The sequence below is a fragment of the Schistocerca serialis genome, chromosome 7, assembly GCF_023864345.2.
Source record: "Schistocerca serialis cubense isolate TAMUIC-IGC-003099 chromosome 7, iqSchSeri2.2, whole genome shotgun sequence".
Classification (NCBI taxonomy): Eukaryota; Metazoa; Arthropoda; class Insecta; order Orthoptera; family Acrididae; genus Schistocerca; species Schistocerca serialis.
In genome coordinates, this window is record NC_064644.1 from 498372242 (window position 1) to 498396148 (window position 23907).

At 43.5% G+C, this 23907-nt stretch overlaps 1 protein-coding gene across 1 annotated transcript in view; it reads left to right on the forward strand.

Annotated features, from left to right (window-relative positions):
- LOC126412318 (semaphorin-2A-like) overlaps nucleotides 1-23185 on the forward strand; it is a 786039-nt gene extending 762854 nt beyond the window's left edge. Inside the window, exons 11-14 of the mRNA XM_050081839.1 lie at nucleotides 3833-3984; nucleotides 7809-8000; nucleotides 17210-17453; nucleotides 22324-23185. Coding sequence (XP_049937796.1) covers nucleotides 3833-3984; nucleotides 7809-8000; nucleotides 17210-17453; nucleotides 22324-22404 — 669 coding nt within the window. The 3' untranslated portion in view covers nucleotides 22405-23185. The remainder of the gene's footprint in view (nucleotides 1-3832; nucleotides 3985-7808; nucleotides 8001-17209; nucleotides 17454-22323) is intronic.
- The last annotated feature ends 722 nt before the right edge of the window (nucleotides 23186-23907 follow it).

Below are 23907 nucleotides of genomic sequence, written 5' to 3' on the forward strand. Positions count from 1 at the left end.
TGTTACACATTAATAGGAACAAAGCCCCAGTGCTGTATGATTTGATGATTGCAGAACAATCACTGGAAGCATTCGCATATACACGTGCATACGGAGCGATTTGAAATGAAACTATCACATAAAATTAATCAAAGATGACGCAGATACCAGAATGAGATCCATTGGCAGAATCATTAGGGAATGTAGTCATCCCACAAACGAGGTAGCTTAAAAATCATCGTCCGAACAGTACTTGAACGTTGCTCGTCAGTCTGGGACCTGACCAGACAAGACTGACAATGGAAATAGAGATCCAAAGGAGAGCAGTGCGTTTCGTTACGTGCTGATTCAGTAAGCGCAGAAGCGTCACAGAGATACTGAGAAAATTCCAGTGGCAGACGCTGCAGGAGGGGCTTGCTGCATCACGGTGTGGTTTACTGTTAAATTTCCGACAGCGGCGTTCCAAAAGAGTCATCGAAAAAATTGCTTTCTCTTACGTATATTTTGGCGAAACGCCATCGGGACAGAGTTGGAGAGATTAGGGTTCACTCTTACGAGGAATCGTTCTCCCCGCGAACCATTAACGACTTGGAACAGGAAAAGGGAGAAGAGGCATTGGTGTACAAAGCTCTTTTCGCCAAACACCGTAAGATGAAACTTCCTGGTAGTTTAAAACTGTGTGCCGGACCGAGAGTCGAACTCGGGACTTTTGCCTTTCGAGTACAAGTGCTCTGCCAACTGAGCTACCCAAGCACGACTCACGCCCCGTCCTCACAGCTTCAATTCTGTCAGTATCTTGTCTCCTACCTTCCAAACTTCACAGAAGCTCTTCTGCGAACCTTGCAGAACTAGCACTCCTGGAAGAAAGGTTTGCGGTGTGCTCGCGGCGAGAAACAGTAGCTAATCCCCGCTTCTTACAAATTGCGCCTCGTACGACGTTCACACATCTAGGACAATGAAACAGAACTGCGCACTGGCTTTCTAAACCAAATGGGAAGATGGGTCCAAACAAATAGTACCCAACCGTTTCCACAGTTTTGCTCATAGGTGTCCCCTCACAATAGTCCGCGAAGAAGCTGGGCAAGGGGAAACCTGGAATGGAACCCCATCACTGATGTGTGACGACTGTTGATTCTTGCAGAACAGTGCGCAAGGGTGCAGGCGCCATTGGAGTTCTACACGAGTTGAGCAGAGAGGGAGAGCTTTATTATGGGCCAGCATCTTGTGCGGATGTCAGACACCTCTCATCACTGTCGAGCACAATTTGAGGGCTGAACGATATCGGGATGTGATCCTCAAACCTACTGTGGAAACCTCTAGTAAGCATTTTGTCGATAATGCAGGATGATCGTGCACGAGCACATCGCACCCTTCTTGTGAACATCTTCCTTCAGGTAACGGGAATGAACCAAATGGAATCGCCTGCGACCTATGTTACCTGAGCCCATTTGAGTGTGTGTGGGACCAGTTTAAAGTTGCAGCGCGTCGTCCCTGGAACCCTCCTCAATCACGGGATGACGTTTGTCTGGTTGTCTAGTATATGAAAACGAGACAGAGCAGCAACATACAGACCACCTTGAGGATAGCACATTATCATACTTTTTCGTTAGTTCCTTAATCCCTGTACTTTCCCTCACTAGCCACCTTGAATATAAACAAATACACATTCAGCACACGTTGCTGGTATAAAACTTCAGTTAGCGGCTGTTCAACTAACAAAGAAAGCCTTAAGATCCAGATGAGCCATGGCTCCCGACAACTTATCGACAACAACGCGTCATCGCTTTCAGTGTCCAGGCGACATCAATGTGAATCCAACTGATAGATACCCATTCACGTAGAGTTACTTTCTACATTTCCTGTATGCATATTGGGTGACATAAGTGCTGGGTCTATTTGTGCGACTTACTTCATTCGTTATCTTGTTAGTCTAGATTTGCTTCTTCATTTCTTCAATACTGACATGCTGCTAGCCTATCTCACCCTGTACAGCGTCATTATAATGAATAAGCAGTCTGTTTGTTTTATAGTTTGCAGCAGGAGCTTAATATCAAACTTTTATATTAGGGTGCGCCTGCAAACACGGTAAACGTGCCATAAACTGCGACGGGATAGCCTACTCTGTCACAACAAGCAACCTATACAAGAGCTGTGTCATCTCAAACTATACTCTTTCTCAGTCATGAGATCTTCAGGGATTGTTTGAACTCTTCTTACTACGCTACTGGCCATTAAAATTGCTACACCAAGAAGAAATGCAGATGATAAACGGGTATTCATTAGACAAATTTATTATACTAGAACTGATTACATTTTCATGCAATTTGGGTGCATAGATCCTGAGAAATCAGTTCCCAGAACAACCACCTCTGGCCGTAATAACGGCCATAATACACCTGGGCATTGAGCCAAACAGAGCTTGGATGGCGTGTACAGGTACAGCTGCCCATGCAGCTTCAACACGTTACCACTGTTCATCAAGAGTAGTGACTGGCGTATTGTGACGAGCTAGTTGCTCGGCCACCATTGACCAGACGTTTTCAATTGGTGAGAGATCTGGAGAATGTGCTGGCCAGGGCAGCAGTCGAACATTTTCTGTATCCAGAAAGGCCTGTACAGGACCTACAACATGCGGTCGTGCATTATACTGCTGAAATGTAGGGTTTCACAGGGATCGAACGAAGGTTAGAGTCACGGGTCGCAATACATGTGAAATGTAACGTCCACTGTTCAAAGTGCCATCAATGCGAACAAGAGGTGACCGAGACGTGTAACCAATGGCACCCCATACCATCAAGTCGGGTGAGACGCCAGTATGGCGATGACGAATACACACTTCCAATGTGCGTTCACCGCGATGTCGCCAAACACGGATGCCACCATCATGATGCTGTAAAAAGAGCCTGGATTCATCCGAAAAAATGACGTTTTGCCCTTCGTGCACCCAGGTTCGTCGTTGAGTACACCATCGCAGACGCTCCTGTCTGTGATGCAGCGTCAAGGGCAACCGCAGCCATGGTCTCCGAGATGATAGTCCATGCTGCTGCAAACGTCGTCCAACTGTTCGTGCAGATGATTGTTGTCTTGCAAACGTCCCCATCTGTTGACTAAGGGATCGAGACGTGGCTGCACGATCCGTTAGAGCCATGCGGATAAGATGCCTGTCATCTCGACTGCTAGTGATACGAGGCCGTTGGGATCCAGAACGGCGTTCCGTATTACCCTCATGAACCCACCGATTCCATATTCTGCTAATTATCATTGGATCTCGACCAACGCGAGCAGCAATATCGCGATACAATAAACCGCAATCGCGATAGGCTACAATCCGACCTTTATCAAAGTCGCAAACGTGTTGGTATGCATTTCTCCTCTTTACACATGGCATCACAACAACGTTTCACCAGGCAACGCCGGTCAACGGCTTTTTGTGTATGAGAAATCGGTTGGAAACTTTCCTCATTTCAGCACGTTGTAGGTGTCGCCACCGGTGCCAGTCTTGTTTGAATGCTCTGAAAAGCTAATCATTTGCATATCACAGCATTTTCTTCCTGTCGGTTAAATTTCGCGTCTGTAGCACGTCATCTTCGTGGAGTAGCAATTTTAATGGCTAGTAGTGCAGCTTTTCACAATATAGTTTCTGTGGCACATTGAGCAGGCTTTTGCACCTCTGTAGTTTTACAGTGAAGGCGTGTTCTTTTGAATATCTGTTACATTAAGGCTCCTTTCTGTAACTGTGGTATGAGGCGAGGACATGTAGCACTTTTTTTTTTTTTTTTTGACGTCAGGCGTATCGCGTCGCGTTGCTGAGTGTCTTGTTTACAGAGCGTGAACCTTGAACCTCGTGTTGCAGCGGAAGTCTCTGTACGTGTCGTCGGACCAGCGGGTGCGCCAGGTGGACCTGGTGACGTGCAACCGGCGCTACGACAGCTGCCTGCGCTGCGTGCACGACCCCTACTGCGGCTGGGACCGCGACACCAGCTCGTGCAAGCCCTACACGCAGGGGTGAGTCACACGGCGCTGTTACAGGCTGCTAGCGGCACACGCAGAACCGTCGACCACTTGTTAAACTCGTGTAAACGAGCTGCCATTTTCTGGAGTGTTCACACTGTAATTAACCCTCATGACATTACACGCTACTTAACAATAAAAGCAAATCACGCAGAAGACGTGGTAAGATAACAATACAACTTCGCACACGCACACACGGTCGACGGATACGTGTATGATTGGAGATGCAGTTCCTTGGGACATGCAGGATGGCCTCCAGATTGTATGAGTGTGCCGACAGCATAGCTGTATTACGAGGGACACTCCAAAAGAAATACACACTATTTTTGTAAAAATACAGTTTTCATTTTCTTCATGTGTGAAAGTTTTTCGCAGGTTCGAATCCTGCCTCGGGCATGGATGTGTGTGATGTCCTTACGTTAGTTAGGTTTACGCAGTTCTAAGTTCTAGGGGACTGATGACCTCAGATGTTAAGTCCCATATAGTGCTCAGAGCTATTTTGTGAAAGTTTTACAGTGTATAGATACATCCTTCCCGCTTGTTTTCAAACTTAGTTCAACCTGTTCCCGTGAGCGGCGCCGTCACAGTATGTCTTCAAGATGGTGCTGTCATAGAATTCCTGTGCTGTGAAAATGAGACGGTGGGAAACATCCACAAGATGTCGAAAAAGGTGTATCGAGATGCTGCTGTCGATCGCAGTACAGTTAGTCGGTGGGCAAGCAGGTTACGTGATGAAAGCTGGCACGACAATACTGAGGATTGTCCTCGCAGCGGCAGACCTCGTACTGCACACACTCCAGACAATGTGCAGAGAGTTAACGAATTGGTGACTGCTGACAGACTCATCACAGTGACGAATTGTCACGCTAAGTTGCGATAGGGGAAGGAAGTGTTTGCAGAATACTGAAAGTGTTGGCGTTAAAAAAGATTTGTGCCAGGTGGGTTCCCCGGATGTTGACAGTGGCTCTTAAAGAAACAAGAAAAACACCCGTCTTACAATCCCGACCTGGCTCCATGTGACTATCAACTCTTTGGGAAACTGAAAGACTCTCTTCGTGGAACAAGGTTTGAAGATGATGACTCCCTTGTGCACCCTGCCAAACAGTAGCTCCAACAGGTTGGTCCAGAATTGTACCGTGCGGGTATACAGGCGGTGGTTCCAAGATGGCGTGAAGCAGTTGAAGGGGTCGAAATTATGAGGAGAAATGAAAATATTGTTCCTAAAGGATGTATCTACACACTGTAAAACTTTCAAAAATGTAGAATAAAAGATGGATTTTTTAAAAAAAATAGTGTGCATTTCTTGTGGAGTGACCCTCATATTACACATCTTAGTAGGAATTAGTTTTAATGTGTGGTGAAACGTTGAGAATACGCTGAACAGTCGCCGCGCGGAGTAGACGCGTGGACTCTGGCATCTAGCCACGGTCCGCGTGGCTCCCCCTGTCGGAGGTTCGAGTCCTCCCTCGGGCATGGGTGTGTGTCTTGTCCTTAGCGTAAGTTAGATTAAGTAGAGTGTAAGCTCAGGGACCAATGACCTAAGCAGTTTGGTCCTATAAGATCTTACCACAAATTTACAATTTTTCACTGACCCGTCACCTTCTACGCTAATTTTTCATTTACCAGTTTCAAATAGGAACTGAAAGGAAGCTAAGACGAAATGTCTGCATGAAAAATGTAAAGAATTCGAAAACGAACTGATTGCCGGAAAGACTGACTCTGCATATAAGAAAGTCCAAACAACCTTCGGCGAAACTAAAAGCAAGGCCGGTAACAATAAGAGTGCAAAGGGAATTCTGTTGTTAAATGCGGAGGAGAGAGCAGATGGGTAGAAAGATCACATTGAAGGTCTCTGTGAGAAGGACGACGTATCTGATAACGTGGCAGAAGATGAAACAGCAGCCAATAGAGAAGAGATAGGGGATCCAGTATTAGAATCGGAATTTAAAAGAGCTTTGAAAGACTTAATGTCAAATAAAGCCGAAGGGACAGATAACATTCCACCGGCATTTGAAAAATTTGGGCTAATTGGCAACAAATAGAATATTCAAGTTGCTGCGTAGAATGTATGAGACCAGCGATACGCAATCAGACTTTCGGAAAAACATCATCCACACAATCCCCAATATTTCAAGAGCCAACATGTGCGAGAATTATCGTAAGATCAGCTGAACAGCTCATGCGTCCATGTTGCTGACAAGGAAAATATATACAAGTATGAAATAGCGATTTGAGGCTCTGTTAGATGACGATTAGCTTGGAAGAAAGGTAAAGGCACCAGAGATGCAAATCTGAAGTTGCCCTTGATGGTGGAAGCAGGAATGAAGAAAAGTCATGACACGGTCATAGGATTTGTCGATCTGGAAAAAGCGTTCGACAGTGACAAATGGTACAAAGTGAGCGGAATTCTGAGAGAAGTAGGGGTAAGCTGTAGGGAAAGACGGGTAATATACGATCTGTACAAGAACCAAAAGAGAACAATGAGTGGGGGACTAAGAACGAAATGCTCGGATTAAGAGGGGTGTAAGATAGGGATGTAATATTTCTCCCCTACAGTTTGGTTTAGCCGGCCAGTGTGGCCGAGCGGTTCTAGGCGCTTCAGTTTGGAACCACGAGACCGCTACGGTTGCAGGTTCGAATCCTGCCTCGGGCATGGATGTGTGTGATGTCCTTAGGCTAGTTAGGTTTAAGTAGTTCTAAGTTCTAGGGGACTGATGACCTAAGATGTTAAGTCCCATAGTGCTCAGAACCAACCAACCAGTTCGGTTTGTGCATCGAAGAAGCAATGAGGGAAATAAAAGAAATATTCAAGAGTGGGATTAAAATTCAAGATGAATGGATATTAGTGATAAGATTCACGAGATGTCATTGCTGTCCTCAGCAGAATAATTACAGGATCTGCTGAATGGAATGAACAGTTTAATGCTTACAAAATATGGATTGAGATTAAAAAAGAAAGACCAAAGTAACACAAATCAACACAGCGAATAACTAAACGTCAGAACTGGGGATTACGAAGTATGAAGCTGAGGAATACTGCTACGTAGGCATCAAAGAAACCCATAATGGATGCAGAAAGGAGAACATAAAAGGCGGATTAAAATTGGCAGAAAGGACAGTCTTGGCCAAGAGAAGACTACCAATATCAAACGTAGGCCTTATTCTAACGAAGGAATTTCTGAGAATGTACGTTTGGAGCTCAACATTGTATGATAGTGAAACATGGACTGTGGGCAAAACGGATCAGAAGGAAATCGAAACATTTGAGATGTGACACAGACGAATGCTGAAAATTAGGCGGACTGATAAGGTGAGGATTGATGATGTTCTATGCAGAATCGGCGAGGAAAGGAAGATATGGAAAGCACTGACAACAAGAAAGGACAGTACATCTGTTAAGACATCAGGGAATAACTTGAGCAAGAAACTACAAGAAGTGCCTTGGGCTCCTCAGAAAAGTCATCACATTCCACATACGCTCAAGTGTCACTCTGTCATTCCGTACAAGTACCACGAGCAGTGGTCAACAAACTGGACTCGCATTTGGGAGGACGACGGCTCCAACCCGCGTCCGCCATCCTGATTTAGGTTTTCCGTGATTTCTCTAGATCACATCAGGCAAATGCCGGAATGAAAGGGCACAGCCGACTTCCTTCCCCATCCTTCACTAATCTGATGAGACCGACGACCTCACTGTTTGATCTCCTCCCCTAAATCAACCAACCGACCAACCAACAAGTACCACAAACTCGTAGGTAGCTAATCGTCGCTGTGGTGGTGAACGTGTTGTTTACACGCCGTCGCGTTCCTCGTTGCAGGCTGCTGCAGGACGTGACCAACTCGAGCGCCAGTGTATGCGACAGCAGCGCGTCCAAGAAGCGGCTGACGGTCACGTGGGGCCAGAGCGTGCACCTGGCGTGCTACCCGCGCGTGCCCGACGCGCTCTTCAGCCAACCCGTCGCCTGGGCGCACTACAGCAAGGAGCGCGGCCGCTACCACATCGCCTACAGGTGAGCAGGCTACGCAGCTTTGTGCCTGCCACAATAACGGTGCCTCCAGCAGCTCCACTGCTCAGGCCGTCTTTCTTCGATACTCTCTAGTACTTTATCTCCGTTGTGGAGAATAATACGGAAACATTCACACCTGCTACAGTGCAGCACACTGTTATGCACACATGAAAAGTGGATACACTGTAATCACTTGATAGTTCACAATTCCTATCCGTGCAGGGTCGCCAAAAGATGTAGAACGCACCAAGGGAATAATCTTGATAGTACAGGGCTAACAACATCCGACAATAATCCATAGAACAGCAATCCAAAACATAATCCGCTTGGAATCCAGTAAACAGCGAGATCACGAGAGTACGGTGTAATGTGGTAGAGACTTCAGCACAGCACGTTTCAAACTATACTGCACTCGACTGGCGGCCGCATTTTATCTCCAGCTTTACGTCAGCGACCAAGCTGGCGGGCCCCTTAACTTCCATCTGAGCAGTCGTTGATGGTGAACTTCCCAGGATATCAACCTCGCTGTTGGATGACAGAGATACATCAGAAATGTAGCACAGTCTACATCCCATTCCATTTCTCGGTTATACTATATCTACATCTACATCTACATACATACTCCGCAATCCACTATACGGTGCGTGGCGGAGGGTACCTCGTACCACAACTAGCATCTTCTCTCCCTGTTCCATTCCCAAAAGGTACGAGGGAAAAACGACTGCCTATATGCCTCTGTAAGAGCCCTAATCTCTATCTTATCTTTGTGGTCTTTCCGCGAAATATAAATTGGCGGTAGTAAAATTGTACTGCAGTCAGCCTCAAATAGTGGTTCTCTAAATTTCCTCAGTAGCGATTAACGAAAAGACCGCCTCCTTTCCTCTAGAGACTCCCATCCGAGTTCCTGAAGCATTTCCGTAACACTCCCGTGACGATCAAACCTACCAGTAACAAATCTAGCAGCCCGCCTCTGTATTGCTTCTATGTCCTCCCTCAATCCGACCTGATAGGGATCCCAAACCCTCGAGCAGTACTCAAGAATATGTCGTATTAGTGTTTTATAAGCGGTCTCCTTTACAGATGAACCACATCTTCCCAAAATGCTACCAATGAACCGAAGACGCCCATCCGCCTTCCATCGACGAAACACTGAGCAGTTCCGTCACCAGAGATTCTTTTCGTTTGATCAGACTCTACAGGGAAACGCTACTTCGACTACAGGACTTCTTGCGGAAGAATGCGGAAAGGAACTGGCCACGTCCGTTTTAGAAACAACTGTCGCGGCATTCAGCTTTATCTATTTTAGGAAACCACGGAGACTGTGGGGAAGATAGACGTACTGAACATGTAGTTATGTACTGTCACCAGATAACATAAAAACATATCAGGATTTACAACAGATTTACTATAACAAACATTCAGGGATGCAGACAGGTTGGAACTGCGAGAACGTGCCGAAAAGTAATGCTTCCGAATTTTGTGTTCTGTTCTCAGTTCCGGTTAAGGTATTACATTTCATGCTTATTACTAGTTGCATGCGTTTTACTCAGTCGGTTTTTCCCCTACGCTGACGCAAGAAACAGCCTTCTGCTGGTACAGCGCTCCGAACTGTAGCGTGTAACGTGGCGGCGTGTAATGTATCTACGTCGGTGCGTCACAAACAGCTTGCTGTAACCGAGTGTCCAAGCGCAGAAATGTTCGTTCACACATGGAGCAATCTCAATTTCAGCATGACAATGCAGAGCACACAACGAGCACTGCGAAATCTACAGCATCCGACGTCTTGGGTTCACTGGTGTTGATCATCCTTCATTCAGCCCCGACTTGGCCCCATCCGATTTTCATCTCTTTTCAGAACTTAAAGAACATTTCAGAGGACTCAGATAGTGATGAACTGCAAACAGAAGTGAGGTTGTGGCTGTGCCAATAATGTCAGACTTCCGAAAATGACAGTATGAACAAACTGGCTTCTCGTTGGGAGAATGGGAGGAATGTGTCCGTTGCTAGGATGACTATGTTAAGAAAAAATATACTGACATGTAGAATAAAGATGTAGAATGGTAATAAACTTCCTTTTTTTAAAAAAAAAAAACAAAGAAAAAACACTCTCTTCGTCTTCAGGCCACAAGTGACCTACCGGGACCACCCGACCGCCGTGTCATCCTCATCGGAGGATGCAGATAGGAGGGGCGTGGGGTCAGCACACCACTCTCCCGTTCGTTGTGATGGTATTCTTGACCGAAGCCGCTACTATTCGGTCGAGTAGCTCCTCAGCTGGCGTCACGAGGCTCAGTGCACTCCGGAAAAATGGCAACAGCGCATGGCGGCCTGAAAAACAAAACAAAAAAAACAAAAAATTTACGAGTTTTCAGCTCAAGAACTCGGAGGCATTACTTTTTAGCACGTGTTAAACACCCAGATCAGATCTCCAAAATTGAACACGCTGTCGGTAAACAAATGAGACATTTTCGGCAGCGAGTTAGATGAGAGTGAAACGAATGGGTTAGTTCAGCTAAAGACTCCAGCACATGAGACCCGTCTTACACTAACATCAACAGTGAGACCAACGAAGAATAAAATGCACGTAACACACACACACACGACAGTAAAAGATAAAATAGTAGTACACATACAAATTATATTAGAAAGCTGTTAATAGCTTAAAGACGTTAGTTCGTGGCCGGATATTTTACCAGGTACCACGTACAACGTATATTTAGACCTGTAGATTAAAGTAGCATAGAAAAAATACAACACGAGTGCTCTAGCTAATTAACACACACATAACGACAAGGAAAATATAAAACTCAACACACAAAATAAACGACACTAAATGCAGAATTAGTAACACACTCTTAAAGTGGAATAGAAACTTGTCAGTAGATTAAGTAGGCCAGATTTTGATCGATTTTTGTACCAGGTGCCACGTTAAAAATGTAATGAGACTGTAAACTGTAACACAAGTAATCTAGGTAACTAACGCACATATAGTATAAAAGTCCCTAAAAGGTCTTAGATATTCGAACAGTTACGCGAAAGAAGAATCGACTCGTGACATCCGAGACGCGAATTATCTCGCTTCTTAAACTAACAACGGGATGGACTGCCCGCGGACGTCGGTTTCGACGACACTCGTACATTCGGAGACAGCTTCCCTGAGCAGCGCCGAGAAGGCACAACTATCTCCAACACTAATCTTTCCTATCTTCTTTTTATTCTCTTCTTAAAACTTAATATTTTATAATTATCAATTTCAAAACACGATGTAATATAATGTCAAGAAGTTATGAAAGCCGTATCTGATACGAAAAAAGCCAACAGCTCTCCGAGGATTCCCACATCGACGTGGTGGTGCATGGGAAACGGAACCCGCGGCCTCAGCTGCGTAGTCTACTTTCGCTGCTCGATGGGAGCCTTGAATGCCGGGCTAAGTAGACTAAATGGAGCACAACATTCCGCACTAAATTTATCAGAATCCGGGCGCTAGTTGCCTGAACATAGCCGTCACCTATCTCGACGTTTCCTTATCTAGTAAGGCATAAGGAAACAAGTAGGCTGGCGTTAGAAGATGCGAAATATGTATTAAGTATGGGGTAAATAAGGATTGAAAGATGTAACAAATAATAATGAGGTCTTAAGCTAGGAGGATACTTGCACTTGGTGATGGGTAAGAAATTCAGGAAATATTTAGACCATTGTAATGGTCCTGAATTGTGTTCACAAACATTCCGTTGGCCTCCGGCACTCTTTGAAATGCGGAATAGAAATTATTTGAGTGAATGGCTAAGAACTGTTTTAGTGGAATGCGGTAGCTTTGATACATATGTTCCTAAGGATCACTGTTCATTGTTTTGTACAGGATGGCCAAAACAAATGAGGCACATGACATATACCGCCTGAAAAAAAAAAAGCATCCTTAAAGGGACGAGGAACCGAAACGGATCTTTATAGATTGAGAGTGTATGTGAAGTTCTTGTTGCTCTAATTACAACATCGAGTGAAACTTACAAAAACAAAGTAGTATTTGTCCACTTATCAAGATGACGTAACTCATCTCGCCTGCATGCATACACTGATTTAAGTGGGAAGGGTAACAAAACACTATCTTAGCTTCTTGTCAGTCAAGCTGGTCCACGACTGTTGTAACTGGTTCCTGGTATCGTGGATACTGACACTGTGAAAGAGCTGCCGGCCGAGCTGATCTCACACGTGTTCTATCGGGGCAGATCTGGGGAACTTGGTGTCTTGTGTGTACCTCAGCATCACAGAAAGATCTTAGACACTTGTGCCGTGTGTGAGCGAGCTTTGTCGTATTGACAAATGTCAACGCGATACCACAACTCCAGTAGCAGCGCTGGGCCTCTCCAAAGCACTGGAAGAATGGGACCTCTCTCCAGGCCGCCGCCATACCCGCCAGCGATGGTAATCCAAGGTAGAGCAGAACTGCCAACACAGTGAGACGCTGTCAGTTCTAGCATGGTCTTCCTTCTTGGTTGCTGCCCAGACTGTAGTGCATTACCCGTCTTTCCCTGTAGCTTGTGCATATGTTCATGAGGAATTCAAACATTTTGTACCACTTCCCTTTGTCAAACGCTTTTCGTAGTTCAGCCAGTCCTGTGAGATGTCTTGAGTTTTCCGAAATGTTATTTCTGTTATTTGTAACTGCATCTGCCATTCCTCATCTTTCGTAAAGCAAAACTGAAATTCATCTAACAGATCTAAAAGTTTTTGTTCTGTTTATGGTTGAGAAGCAAAGAAACAGTGCTTTTTTTCCACCGGTCTTTATTATTAAGTGGGTTTGGCCGGTTAGACCCAACATCATGTAGCAACCGGGTAGTTTATGTAACCTCGAAAACTCCTCTATTCCTCTGTACGCAAGATTATCGTAATTTCCTCCCAGGATTCAGAAGACGAATGCGCGAAAACTACAAGACAAATAGAAAACATGTCGCTCATCAAATGTATAGGTCACTTTTCCAAGTTTCGGTATGTAATAAGCCCCGTGGTGAAGTTGCAGAGCGCGCGACAAGGGACCGGTGTGCCAGAACATATGATAAATCAGCTGCTCCAAATGGTCGCAACGAGTTGGATTGCGCCTGCAGGCATGCAACCCAACGAACAGATTTCCAAAGCGGGCCGCTGTCTTTGCGCTTTACTGGGCGGAATTTCACCCACGTGCTCTTCCGCCTTGACTTACTTTGTCTGTGTTGTAACTTGGCAAGACAGCCAAGCCACTATGAGAGGAAGCCGAAAGGCACGCGTTTAAGCTCACGCAGGCTGGCGTGAGGTCTGGAACAGGTAAAGTAATTGAGACTAGCAAGTAAAGTACGTTGCTTCTTGAATACTTAACTTTAATCCATAATTAGTGAACATCGGTCTGACGGTACATGCATCACAAGATAAATAGCAATTGATAATGGCGCCTTGCTAGGTCGTAGCAAATGACGTAGCTGAAGGCTATGCTAACCATCGTCTCGGCAAATGAGAGCGTAATTTGTCAGGGGACCATCGCTAGCAAAGTCGGCTGTACAACTGGGGCGAGTGCTAGGAAGTCTCTCAAGACCTGCCGTGTGGCGGCGCTCGGTCTGCAATCACTGATAGTGGCGACACGCGGGTCCGACGTATACTAACGGACCGCGGCCGATTTAAAGGCTACCAACTAGCAAGTGTGGTGTCTGGCGGTGACACCACAGTCTGCGTCACAGACGGTGCTCATACTGATTTAAAAACTTGGGGAGGTATTCTGTCCACTGATACATCTGATTGGTCTGTGTCTCTTGTAATTTCCACGCAGTTCTGAAATCCCTGGGTACTTATCAACAACTCTGTATTATTCAAGTAAGGAAATTGAATGCCAGAGCTGGCAAGCTGATTGTTTGAAAGTTCCGTCTTTGTCTGCCACTGCATCACATATTTGAATAATCCCCACTTTTTCTTGACACCCATCCTCTGTAGACCGCATACTACCTCCAGTGAGGCGGGTTTATATCCAAGTTTGGGTTTATCGTAATTTTTGAGTATCGATTTATGAAAACACCAGCACACGTGCTTCTTCGACGTGAACTGTATCTCTCTCCCCCTTCTCCCCCCTCATCTCTCTCTCTCTCTCTATCTCTCTATCTCTCTCTCTCTCTCTCTCTCTCTCTCTCTCTCCCTTTCCTTCTCTCTTTCCTCTAGCCGTATTTCAGATATTACGCTGTCTTTAAAGGCGTCCTTGTCGCCAGGGCGATGGATATTTACCTCCCTATATTTCACTTGAAAAAAAAAAGTAAGTTACACGGGGGGAAGACATGCGTGGAAATATGATACATACAGGGTGGCCCATCTGAAGTTTCGGATGAGATTATCTTGAAAATGATTGAAAATGAATGAAAGAATTGGTGCGCATTTTATATCGATTTGATGCAACTTTCTCGGATGATTCTAAATAAATCGGAGTTCTTCCCCAACTTGAGTTTTTCTCAATTTCAGCGCCATCTGCCAATGGTTTAAAAAAATGTTTCAGACAAAAATTGATTACTATCTTATGGAGAATCCGAATCTGCAATAACAAATGGGTGTCTCCATTTAAGATTTAAAAGTTGTCCCCCTACCCACCCAAGGGGGTGGTGGCTGGGGTCACGTGTGGCGTCATTTCATGTCCTTCTTTGAGCTTACGAACTTGTCTTACGCACTATTTTTACCCGATTTGTAGTTTTCGAAATAATCTCATCCGAAACTTCAGATGGAACACCCGGTAAAAGAAAACAGATTTGTTTCAGCTGTTCGTATACGTTCTGCTAAGGAACCACAAGAAAAACTAAAGCGCAAAAGCTTTATATTTTGTATTTTAAACAACGTCATCCGTCCTTTAATATAGGGTGAATCTGAACTTCACCGGAAAAGATTGGGAAGTTCTCAGGGAAAATTTTCTGACTTTCCTTATTGTATAAGGGACACATCTTCACCGGTGGATCATTACAAACTAATTGTATTTCCTTTGATTTCTTACCTCCATTTGTCTTTTTCCCGTATTTGATTGAAAAATGTTTGTGGTACTCAGCAAATGGTACTGCAGATGCCGACCGCGTATGCTGTCTCTCTTATTTGTTTCATTCACACACGGTACCTGGTGCCGAGGACAGTAACGCCACCTTCCTCTCAGTGCTCTGGTTTGCTTTCGGTACTGCTCGGTTCTGTCCTGGGTTTTTGTTTCCAGCAGTATTAGTTACACGTTTACATTGATACACAACGGGCTGGATTCGTTTACTGATGAAGAATTGGACAATATGCATATCATGTATCGGTTCAGTGAATGCAGTGGAAGAACATGACTACGACACTATGACGAGCTATTCCTGCAGCGACATCACAGAGTATGTATTTCATCTGAGGGCTTTTGCTGAGTCCGTGTTTTGTGGTGTACGTTTTAATGACTGCATTCCACAGGATCTTTCGCTGTTATGAAGGTATTTCCACCTAAGCGAACGTAAGTGGGGTTACTGCGTAGATCATAATTACATTACTGCTCAGTAACGATGCACCGGAGACCACGTGAACTTTATACCAAAATACTCAGAAAGAATCTCTGAAAAAGTTCCGAAAATTTTCCGCTGGATTTGGGCTTCACCCTGTACAACAAACGCAGTGGATAGTTTCTGAGCCCGTATCAGGCATCGAAGCTGACTGCGTGAGATTTCTTTCATTTGTCTGCATTTGCATTTCACATTTCAAATACCATCACCTATTCTTGAACCCATGCCTCTAACAATGCAGGTACTGATGTATCCATTCCCCTGTTGTGGCATAAATGAAGCCTATAGTTTGTATGATACATCGAGCGAAGTTGCTCAGTTGTAAAGGCACTGGAGCTATATTTAGATTTAAGATTTCCTCAGTTATTCTAAATTAGTGAAAGGAAATATCACCACTTGCCGTTCGCAATGGGCATAGTTTTAGCTTTTCTTTTTCTCTATATCTGAAACTGTTCTCCATTACTTCATTTTCAATGGTCCCACTGTCATCGGCAAGTCAGATTATAATCTCCCTATATCACACATGAACTCACTGAAGAGGACTGTGATAAACTAAGTGGAAATGCGACTTATAGAAATCGAGTGCATTTTAGACATTGTAGTATCTGCAGGTACATCTACATAAATATTCCGCAAGCCACCATTCGGTGCATGGCGGAGGGTACGTTGTATCACTGCCAGTCTTCCCTTCCTATTCTACTCACAAGTGGAGCGAGGAAAAAACGATTGTCTGTATGCATCCATACGCGACCTAATTTCTCTTCTCTTGTCTTCACGGTCCTTCGTGAAATATACGTTGGCGACAGTATAATCTTTCTAATGTCACTCGGAACTGCAGATTCATTTTCTCAGTAATGATTCAAGGAAAGAACGTTGTCTTCCCACCAGGGATTCCTATTTAAGTTCACGGAGCATTTCCATAATACTTATGGGCAGTTTGAACCTATCGATAAATTATGTAGAAGACGCCTCTGAATTGGTCCGATATCTTCCTATATTAGACCAGATGGGGATCCGAAATACCCGAACGGTACTCACGAATGGGTGACACTAATGTTCATATGTGGTCTCCTTTCTAGACAAGGTACACTAGAATTCTCCAAATTAATCCGAAATCGAACATTAGTCTTCGCTATAACCAACATCACGTGCTCATTCCACTTGATATCGTTTGCAGCATTACGCCTAGATCGTATGACGTGACCGTGCCAAGCGGCACACCACTAATAGTACTGCATTCGAATATTACAGGGTTGTTTTTCCAACTCATCTGAATTAACTTACATTCTTCTACGAAACTTCCTGGCAGGAAAAACTGTGTGCCGGACCGAGAATCGAACTCGGGACCTTCGCCTTTCGCGGGCAAGTGCCCTATATTCTTTCTTCCGGGAGTGCTAGTTCTTCAAGGTTTGCAGGAGAACTTCTTGAAGTTTGTAAAGCAGGAGACCAGTTACTGGCGGAAGCAAAGCTGTGAGGACGGGGCGTGAGTCGTGCTTGGGTAGCTCAGTTGGTAGAGCACTTGCTCGCGAACTCTACAGTCCCGAGCTCGAGTCTCGGTCCGGCACACAGTTTTAACCTGCCAGGAAGTTTTATCCTACAACTTGTTGTAGTGTCTAAGAAACCTGACACCCACAGGGAGTTATAAGGCCACAGGCTCCTGCGAGCTGAAGTGACGCGAAGGTACTGTGTGTGCCGCAGGCCCGAGAAGTACATCGAGACGTCGGAGCACGGCCTGGTGATCATCGCGGTGACGGAGGCGGACGCGGGCCGCTACGACTGCTGGCTGGGCGGAGCGCTGCTCTGCTCCTACAACGTCACCGTCGACACCCATCGCTGCTCGCCGCCCGGAAAGTCGCACGACTACCAGAAGATCTACTCCGACTGGTGCCACGAGTTCGAGAAGTACAAGACCGCCATGAAGTCCTGGGAGCGCAAGCAAGCGGTACGTTGCAACGCTCAGCTCCACCAGAGTCGTTGTTCTTGTGGCCTTCAGCACCAAGACTTCTTTCTTTACGTTCTCTGTGCTAGTCCACCCTGTACACGACTCGTCATATCTGATGAGTCACCCTCTTTATTTTTGTGCAGCCTAGACCTGACTTTACAGTACTTACTTACGACTCACCTCCAGTAACAGATAAACTGTAACTTTATACCTCATGAAGTTCCTGTGCGACGGGGCGGTAAATAAGTGCGGTTGCAGAGTTCACACGAATGTGCATATACAAAATGTTAGTTAAAAAATGTTATTGCAAATTTTGGCTCTCACGTAAGTCTGAGGGGATGGTTTCCACACTTGGTGCACTAGTATAACACTGTTTCAAACCCGTGCATTAGTTATAGTTTTTGAATTAATATTTATGAGTACAGTTTATGCTAGGGAACAAAAATTAGACCATTATTATAGCAAAATCAGTTTTTCACGACACTGTTCAGTCACTATTTATTTGCATTCGCGCAATGAAATTACACTGGTGAGACGGTTTACAGTTTTATTTTAATAATAATTTCACTTCGAGCCTTCAGTAGCAGTAATGCAGGCTGCTATAAACGAAAATTACTCTATCAGTTCGAACAGAACCACAAGTCCCACTGTCCTATTTGTTCTAACAGTTTTGGTGCGAAATCACAGATCGCCACATGCTCACTTACGACGATTCGTAATTCGCACTCACACAAATAATCGTAGCCGTTCCAGTTCACCAAATATATGCTTGCAAACTTGCACTATTAAACAATACTCTTTGTCGAAATAAATCGGCGCGAAGAAGAATTCTCAAAAGACTACATCGGCCACCCTCAAGTGGGGTTTCGCTCGCCATCCACCCTCCGGAACGACTGACCAACGAATGACCCCTGGCCAAGATGGGCGCTCGCTTACATAAGCTCGGATGTCTAAGGCCTGGTTATGCAAGTATCAATCTCACCAGTTAAGGTTAAATATTTTGATACATACATCCCTCGGCAGAAATAAGTACACCATCGGTAAAAAGTACATCTTATTTACTATGTTACATTAATTTCTGTGATTATTCTATCGCCCCATATTCAAGTTTTAGTTTCTGTAAAATTTCACCACTTAGCGCACATTTGTTTGCTGACATCTGTGCTACAAAATTTTAACACGGAAGTGCATATAGCACCGTTTTTAGACGTAGTCTATAGCGATCTACACATTGCGCTGCTCAAAATCGTCATATCTATAATAATTAATTAATTATTGTCGATAATGTTAATAATAATTTGCAAACAATGAAAACTATTGCTAGTTAAGGGTATAGTATAACTTAACTAGTTTAAAATACGTGTGATGCCACCCAAAATATTATATAGTGCCGTTCTTTAACGTCATGAATTTTCTATTGATTTTTATAAACAATTTTCCCTCAAACTTTGTTTATGGCTCTTGATGGGCTTAATTATTTATGGATCTTAACATATGACTACGGCACACGATCCGCTATGACGAAACGTTTTTAATGAGTGCTCGCTCATCCCTGAAAGTTGTTATTTACTGAAACTTCCTGGCAGATTAAAACTGTGTGCCCGAACGAGACTCGAACTCGGGACCTTTGCCTTTCGCGGGCAAGTGCTCTACCATCTGAGCTACCGAAGCACGACTCACGCCCGGTACTCACAGCTTTACTTCTGCCAGTATCTCGTCTCCTACCTTCCAAACTTTACAGAAGCTCTCCTGCGAACCTTGCAGAACTAGCACTCCTGAAAGAAAGGATATAGCGGAGACATGGCTTAGCCACAGCCTGGGGGATGTTATTTACTACTTTCATTAATCTTTCAGTATTCCTGATGTTAACCGATTTTGAGGTTACTATAACTGTTGCATCTCCTGACTTGGAAATAAAGATCGATCTTTCACAGGGTGCATATTGCTGACCACAATCCACTGCCACATTGCTCTTCACCGTAAGTTACATAGTTTTGGCGTAATGCGCGAAAAACCAAACGATGCCCCAAGATGCGGGCCACGTGGCCGCCCGGCCGTTGCAAATCTCGCACAGGCGCGCCACGCGCTTCCGCGAATCACGCACCATGTCACGCGCTCGCTCTCCACAAAGCAATCCTTGCATACTAGACCTACCCATCTAGTAACGGGGTTTGTACCGTCACACCTGTCAACCTACTCATCCTTAATTAACTCTCTCCTCATTTCGATTCAGAACAGTTTCATTATTTATTTCACCAACTCATATGTAATAAGTAATTTGTATTCAGTTACTATCATTTGGATTTGATAAAGAAGAAATTGTTAATGTTACGTAATGGTTTCTAGATTGGTACCTTCAGCATCAACATGCTCCAAGGAGACGCTGCACACTCGAATTTCAAGAGGGCGTTTTGCATCACATTCAAGAGAAATCGTCAACGAGTACACAAGCTATGTCTTTGGCTGTTAATGAGTGGATCTGTAACACAAGCGATGTACTTGGTCAAGCCTGATCAGTTATTTGTAAAAGAAGAAGCGTAAGCAACATGTTTTCAAATGGTTGTAGCACGGAAACGCTACGTTTTCCGACATGGGTTCCAATTCAAAATATTATCTACTCACTCTTTTCTACACGTCCTAGATGTTTGCAACGGGAATTTCCGTACACATTGTATAGCGATGGGAGCAGTTAGTGGAAGACTGGCGTGTTAGGGAATTAATTTATGATCGTCATCTTGCTGTTAATTCGTGGGATGGGTCTTCCTGAGAGGCATGTTTAGAAGCCACACTAACATCCTGAACGAGAAGAGGGTAAAAAGACTGACCCATGAATATATTCAACCCATATATCGTCCGACAGGATGGCAAAGTCGATATGTCACAGCATGTTGCCGATTAAATCAGATAAGATTACTCTACTGTACTTACAGCATAAACGTTCTGGTAGACAGTAACTCAAGTTATCGACCGCAGACATGTATAGTAATATGCGACTTGGGAACGCAATGTTTCAACGTCGTCACTGAGGCGATAAGTGAAACAAAGCAGACAGATAAATTACAGCTCGAGGAGTATGGAGATGAATACAGTTTATGTTGGAAATGGAGAGATAGCTGCGAACCTTCAAATACATGAAGCAGAGTTGGTCATCAAAAAATTAACTTCTTAAGCAATTCAAAGTATTTACTTGTTGTTGAAGTGAGCGGCGCTGACTCACTGCCCTTTGAATCGTCGCGACGAATAACTAACGGTGATCAGCGCATTTGCTTTTATCGTGAAATCTAACTTGAATTCTACGATTGGCTTGCGTCTCACAAACTCTCAAAAATCTAAAAATTTATTTCTCCTTGGATATTCGACAAGACAAAATGTGGTAGCGTCATTGCCAAATTCCATATGGGTAGGTGAAGGTCAAATGGAATTATTCTACTTCCCAAGTGTCCTAAACTCAACTTTTCATCCTACAAAAATAATAATTCAGAATTTGTGACACCGTACTAGATCAAAACACTGGCTCCAATAATATATCACAACCGTGAGTGCCTGTAATTGCATCAAAGTGAAGTGCTTAACACACGATTGATGTGCTATGCATCGAATAATGAGATCTGTGATTATTATACATTTTCATAAGGAAATCTCGTGGCGACTGAACTGAACGCATAACACCTTAATGATGATGACCTTAAAGAAAAGTTTCACCTTTTCCTAAGAGCGAAACGTCGAAATCCCTTGAAAAAGGAAACGGTCGTCGTCGTCTCTCAGACTGCCAGTGCCGCCAGCCAAAAATGTCTCACATGTTTATTGCCAGAAGACACCACATGACTAGATGAGACGAAGCATAATTTGATAAACACAAAGACAATGGTGCACAAAGCTTTGGTGAGTAGGTGAGGTTAGGGGAAAAGTCGAACAGTAGCCCTGAAAACTGTGTGGTGAACGATAAAACATCAATAAGTACTGCTCTTAATGAGTATTAAAGTCACCAGGACTCCCTTCGGCACTACCCAAATATCATATTGATCGATTACTGAATGCCTAACGCATATAAAATCAAAGCACGGTGTAATGCAGTCTTGGAGCAGGTTCTGAGCAATACACTTCTTTACGTTTTGAGTTACCGTTCCAGGTGTGATTTATTTCACTACAAACAGAGACAAACTTCGACTTTTATAGTATCATGGTTACATAATTTCCACATCACCATAAATGTCATGCACTGACAGTTCAGATCTATGCAGCTGCTCAAAAAATTCACCTCCATGGGGCTTGGGTTACGTTCCACAATAAACAGCGAACCCCTTGACTCAAAGCAGGATTTTCTTTTATTTTCAAAACTCAACGACGACATTCGATGACTTCGCTTTCATAGTTATGAAACGGTGCAAACGGAGGCGAAGTTGTGGCTCCCTTAAGAAAGCCAAACATTCTAAAGTCACGGTACCAATGAATTGGTATCTGGTTGTGAGAAGTATGTTCGCGCTATGGTAGCTACGGTCAGAAATAATTACGTAGACAGGAAGAATAAGGATGTAGAATGTCAATAAACATTGTTTTATTTAAAAAGCCTGAAGAGTTTACACATAAAAATTATGGGACATTACTTTTCAGCTCACTCTCGTGTTTTCTCCGTGATTCATCAAATTTTGTTATTTCTGATTCTTTCAGGTCTTCTTTCACTGCACAGATCAATTATATATTTTCTGTTTTACCTTTACTGGTTGTTTTGAAGAATTTTTGTTTATTTATTTTGCTTGTGTAACATGATGTTGGTGTATAACACGACCATTATGATCAGTGATAACTGATGACATTTGTGTGATTTGAATTACATGTATTTTTAATCACAAATTTCATCTTTTATCCACAGCAATGTATCACGGGGCAGAATGACAGTAATCAGAACCTGCACACAAATGAGATATATCCGAGGAGTCCGCTGGTGAGGTAACTCCCAGTGATAGAGGGCGGCGCAGTCTCCAGCGAGAGCTGATCTGATCTGATCGGCAAGTTTACTCATCACCGCAATAATATAAAAAGTGAAAAAGTGACAATTGTGGACCGTTTGCTGGAGGATGTGGGAATGTTTCATAAGTGAACTGTATGTTTGTGTAGCTCTACATGTTCCACGAACGTGACGAGGGAAAGGACGACTTAAAATTGTTATTTTCATTACAACTCTGTGCTTAGGTATGAATCAAGGACAGCCTGCTCTGATGCTTCGGAGTAAATCTGTGATATTCAGTGTCAAGCTCTGACACTGTGATATAACGAACTTTTGTGAGACATTAAAGTGTGCCTGAAGAAAGAATGGACACAATTTTGTACTGCTTGTGTAGAAGGAACAAGCAAATGTCTTATTTTATTTCGAAAGGAAGGACCACTTCACATTAGAAATGTTCGACCCAGCAATAAGTGCTAAATAACGTAAAATCTCTATCATCCTCTTCTCCTCCTTAAAATTTCATCATCCATAAGCAAATTCCATATATATTTCTATTCCACTTTTTCTATTTCCAGCTTTCGTCGCATTCTGCTGAATATCAGAATCATAGATAACCTATTTCATAGCAATAACATTTACTTTCTTATACTGAAAAGTTACTTCTTACAAATAATAAAAGTTGTTTCAAACTACCTTTCATTTCCCAGTGACAAGAAAATGAAAGAATCTGTACATATCTATGTATAAAAACTTTGTACATATGATAATAAAGTTAGTAACAGCGTTCTGTAGTTTGACATTCGTCGATTGTGAAAAAAAAAAAATTAATTGTGATACCGAAAACGTTAGCTCTGGTGTTGTTAACTACTTTTATATTTATTTACTTCTTTTTTTCACATTAGGCTCCACGATCTCTGAAAGTTTGTTAGGGATTAAACCAATGGTTTCAATAAGACAGCAAATTTATTGTCAGAGTTTCAAGTTTACTGATGCTTCATAGAAAAGTACACTGATGATGCAGATTTGGGATTTTTTTTTTTACAACAAACTAAGCAGGTTTGTTTAAATTCTGTATGTACTTTTTGTTCACACCTGTTAATGTTACATTGATATGGTAATGAAACTATTTTGAAGAAACGAACGTTGTGGACAGACTAACAGAAAATTTTTTAAGATTCTTGGATTTATGTTTTGAAAAGAGTTCACAGTGTCTTGTGGGCCACACTTTTATCACATTGTCCAGTATTTATCGAGAACTGCTTTTCCTCTGCTGTTGCCTGTGTGTTTATCGAGTTTCATTTTCCACTGCTGCAGAATGCCTTTGAATTACACCACTGTGTAGAAGTGTATTTCTGAAATTTTAATATAATCCTTGATAGTACATTATCCTATGAGAATATCCCGTTCACGAGAGTTACCATAACATTGCAGTTTCTAAGAAAACTTTCGTAATTATACCTCAGCTCCTGCACTTGTACTTTAATGTACATTTTCTTTCGTGCAACCAAT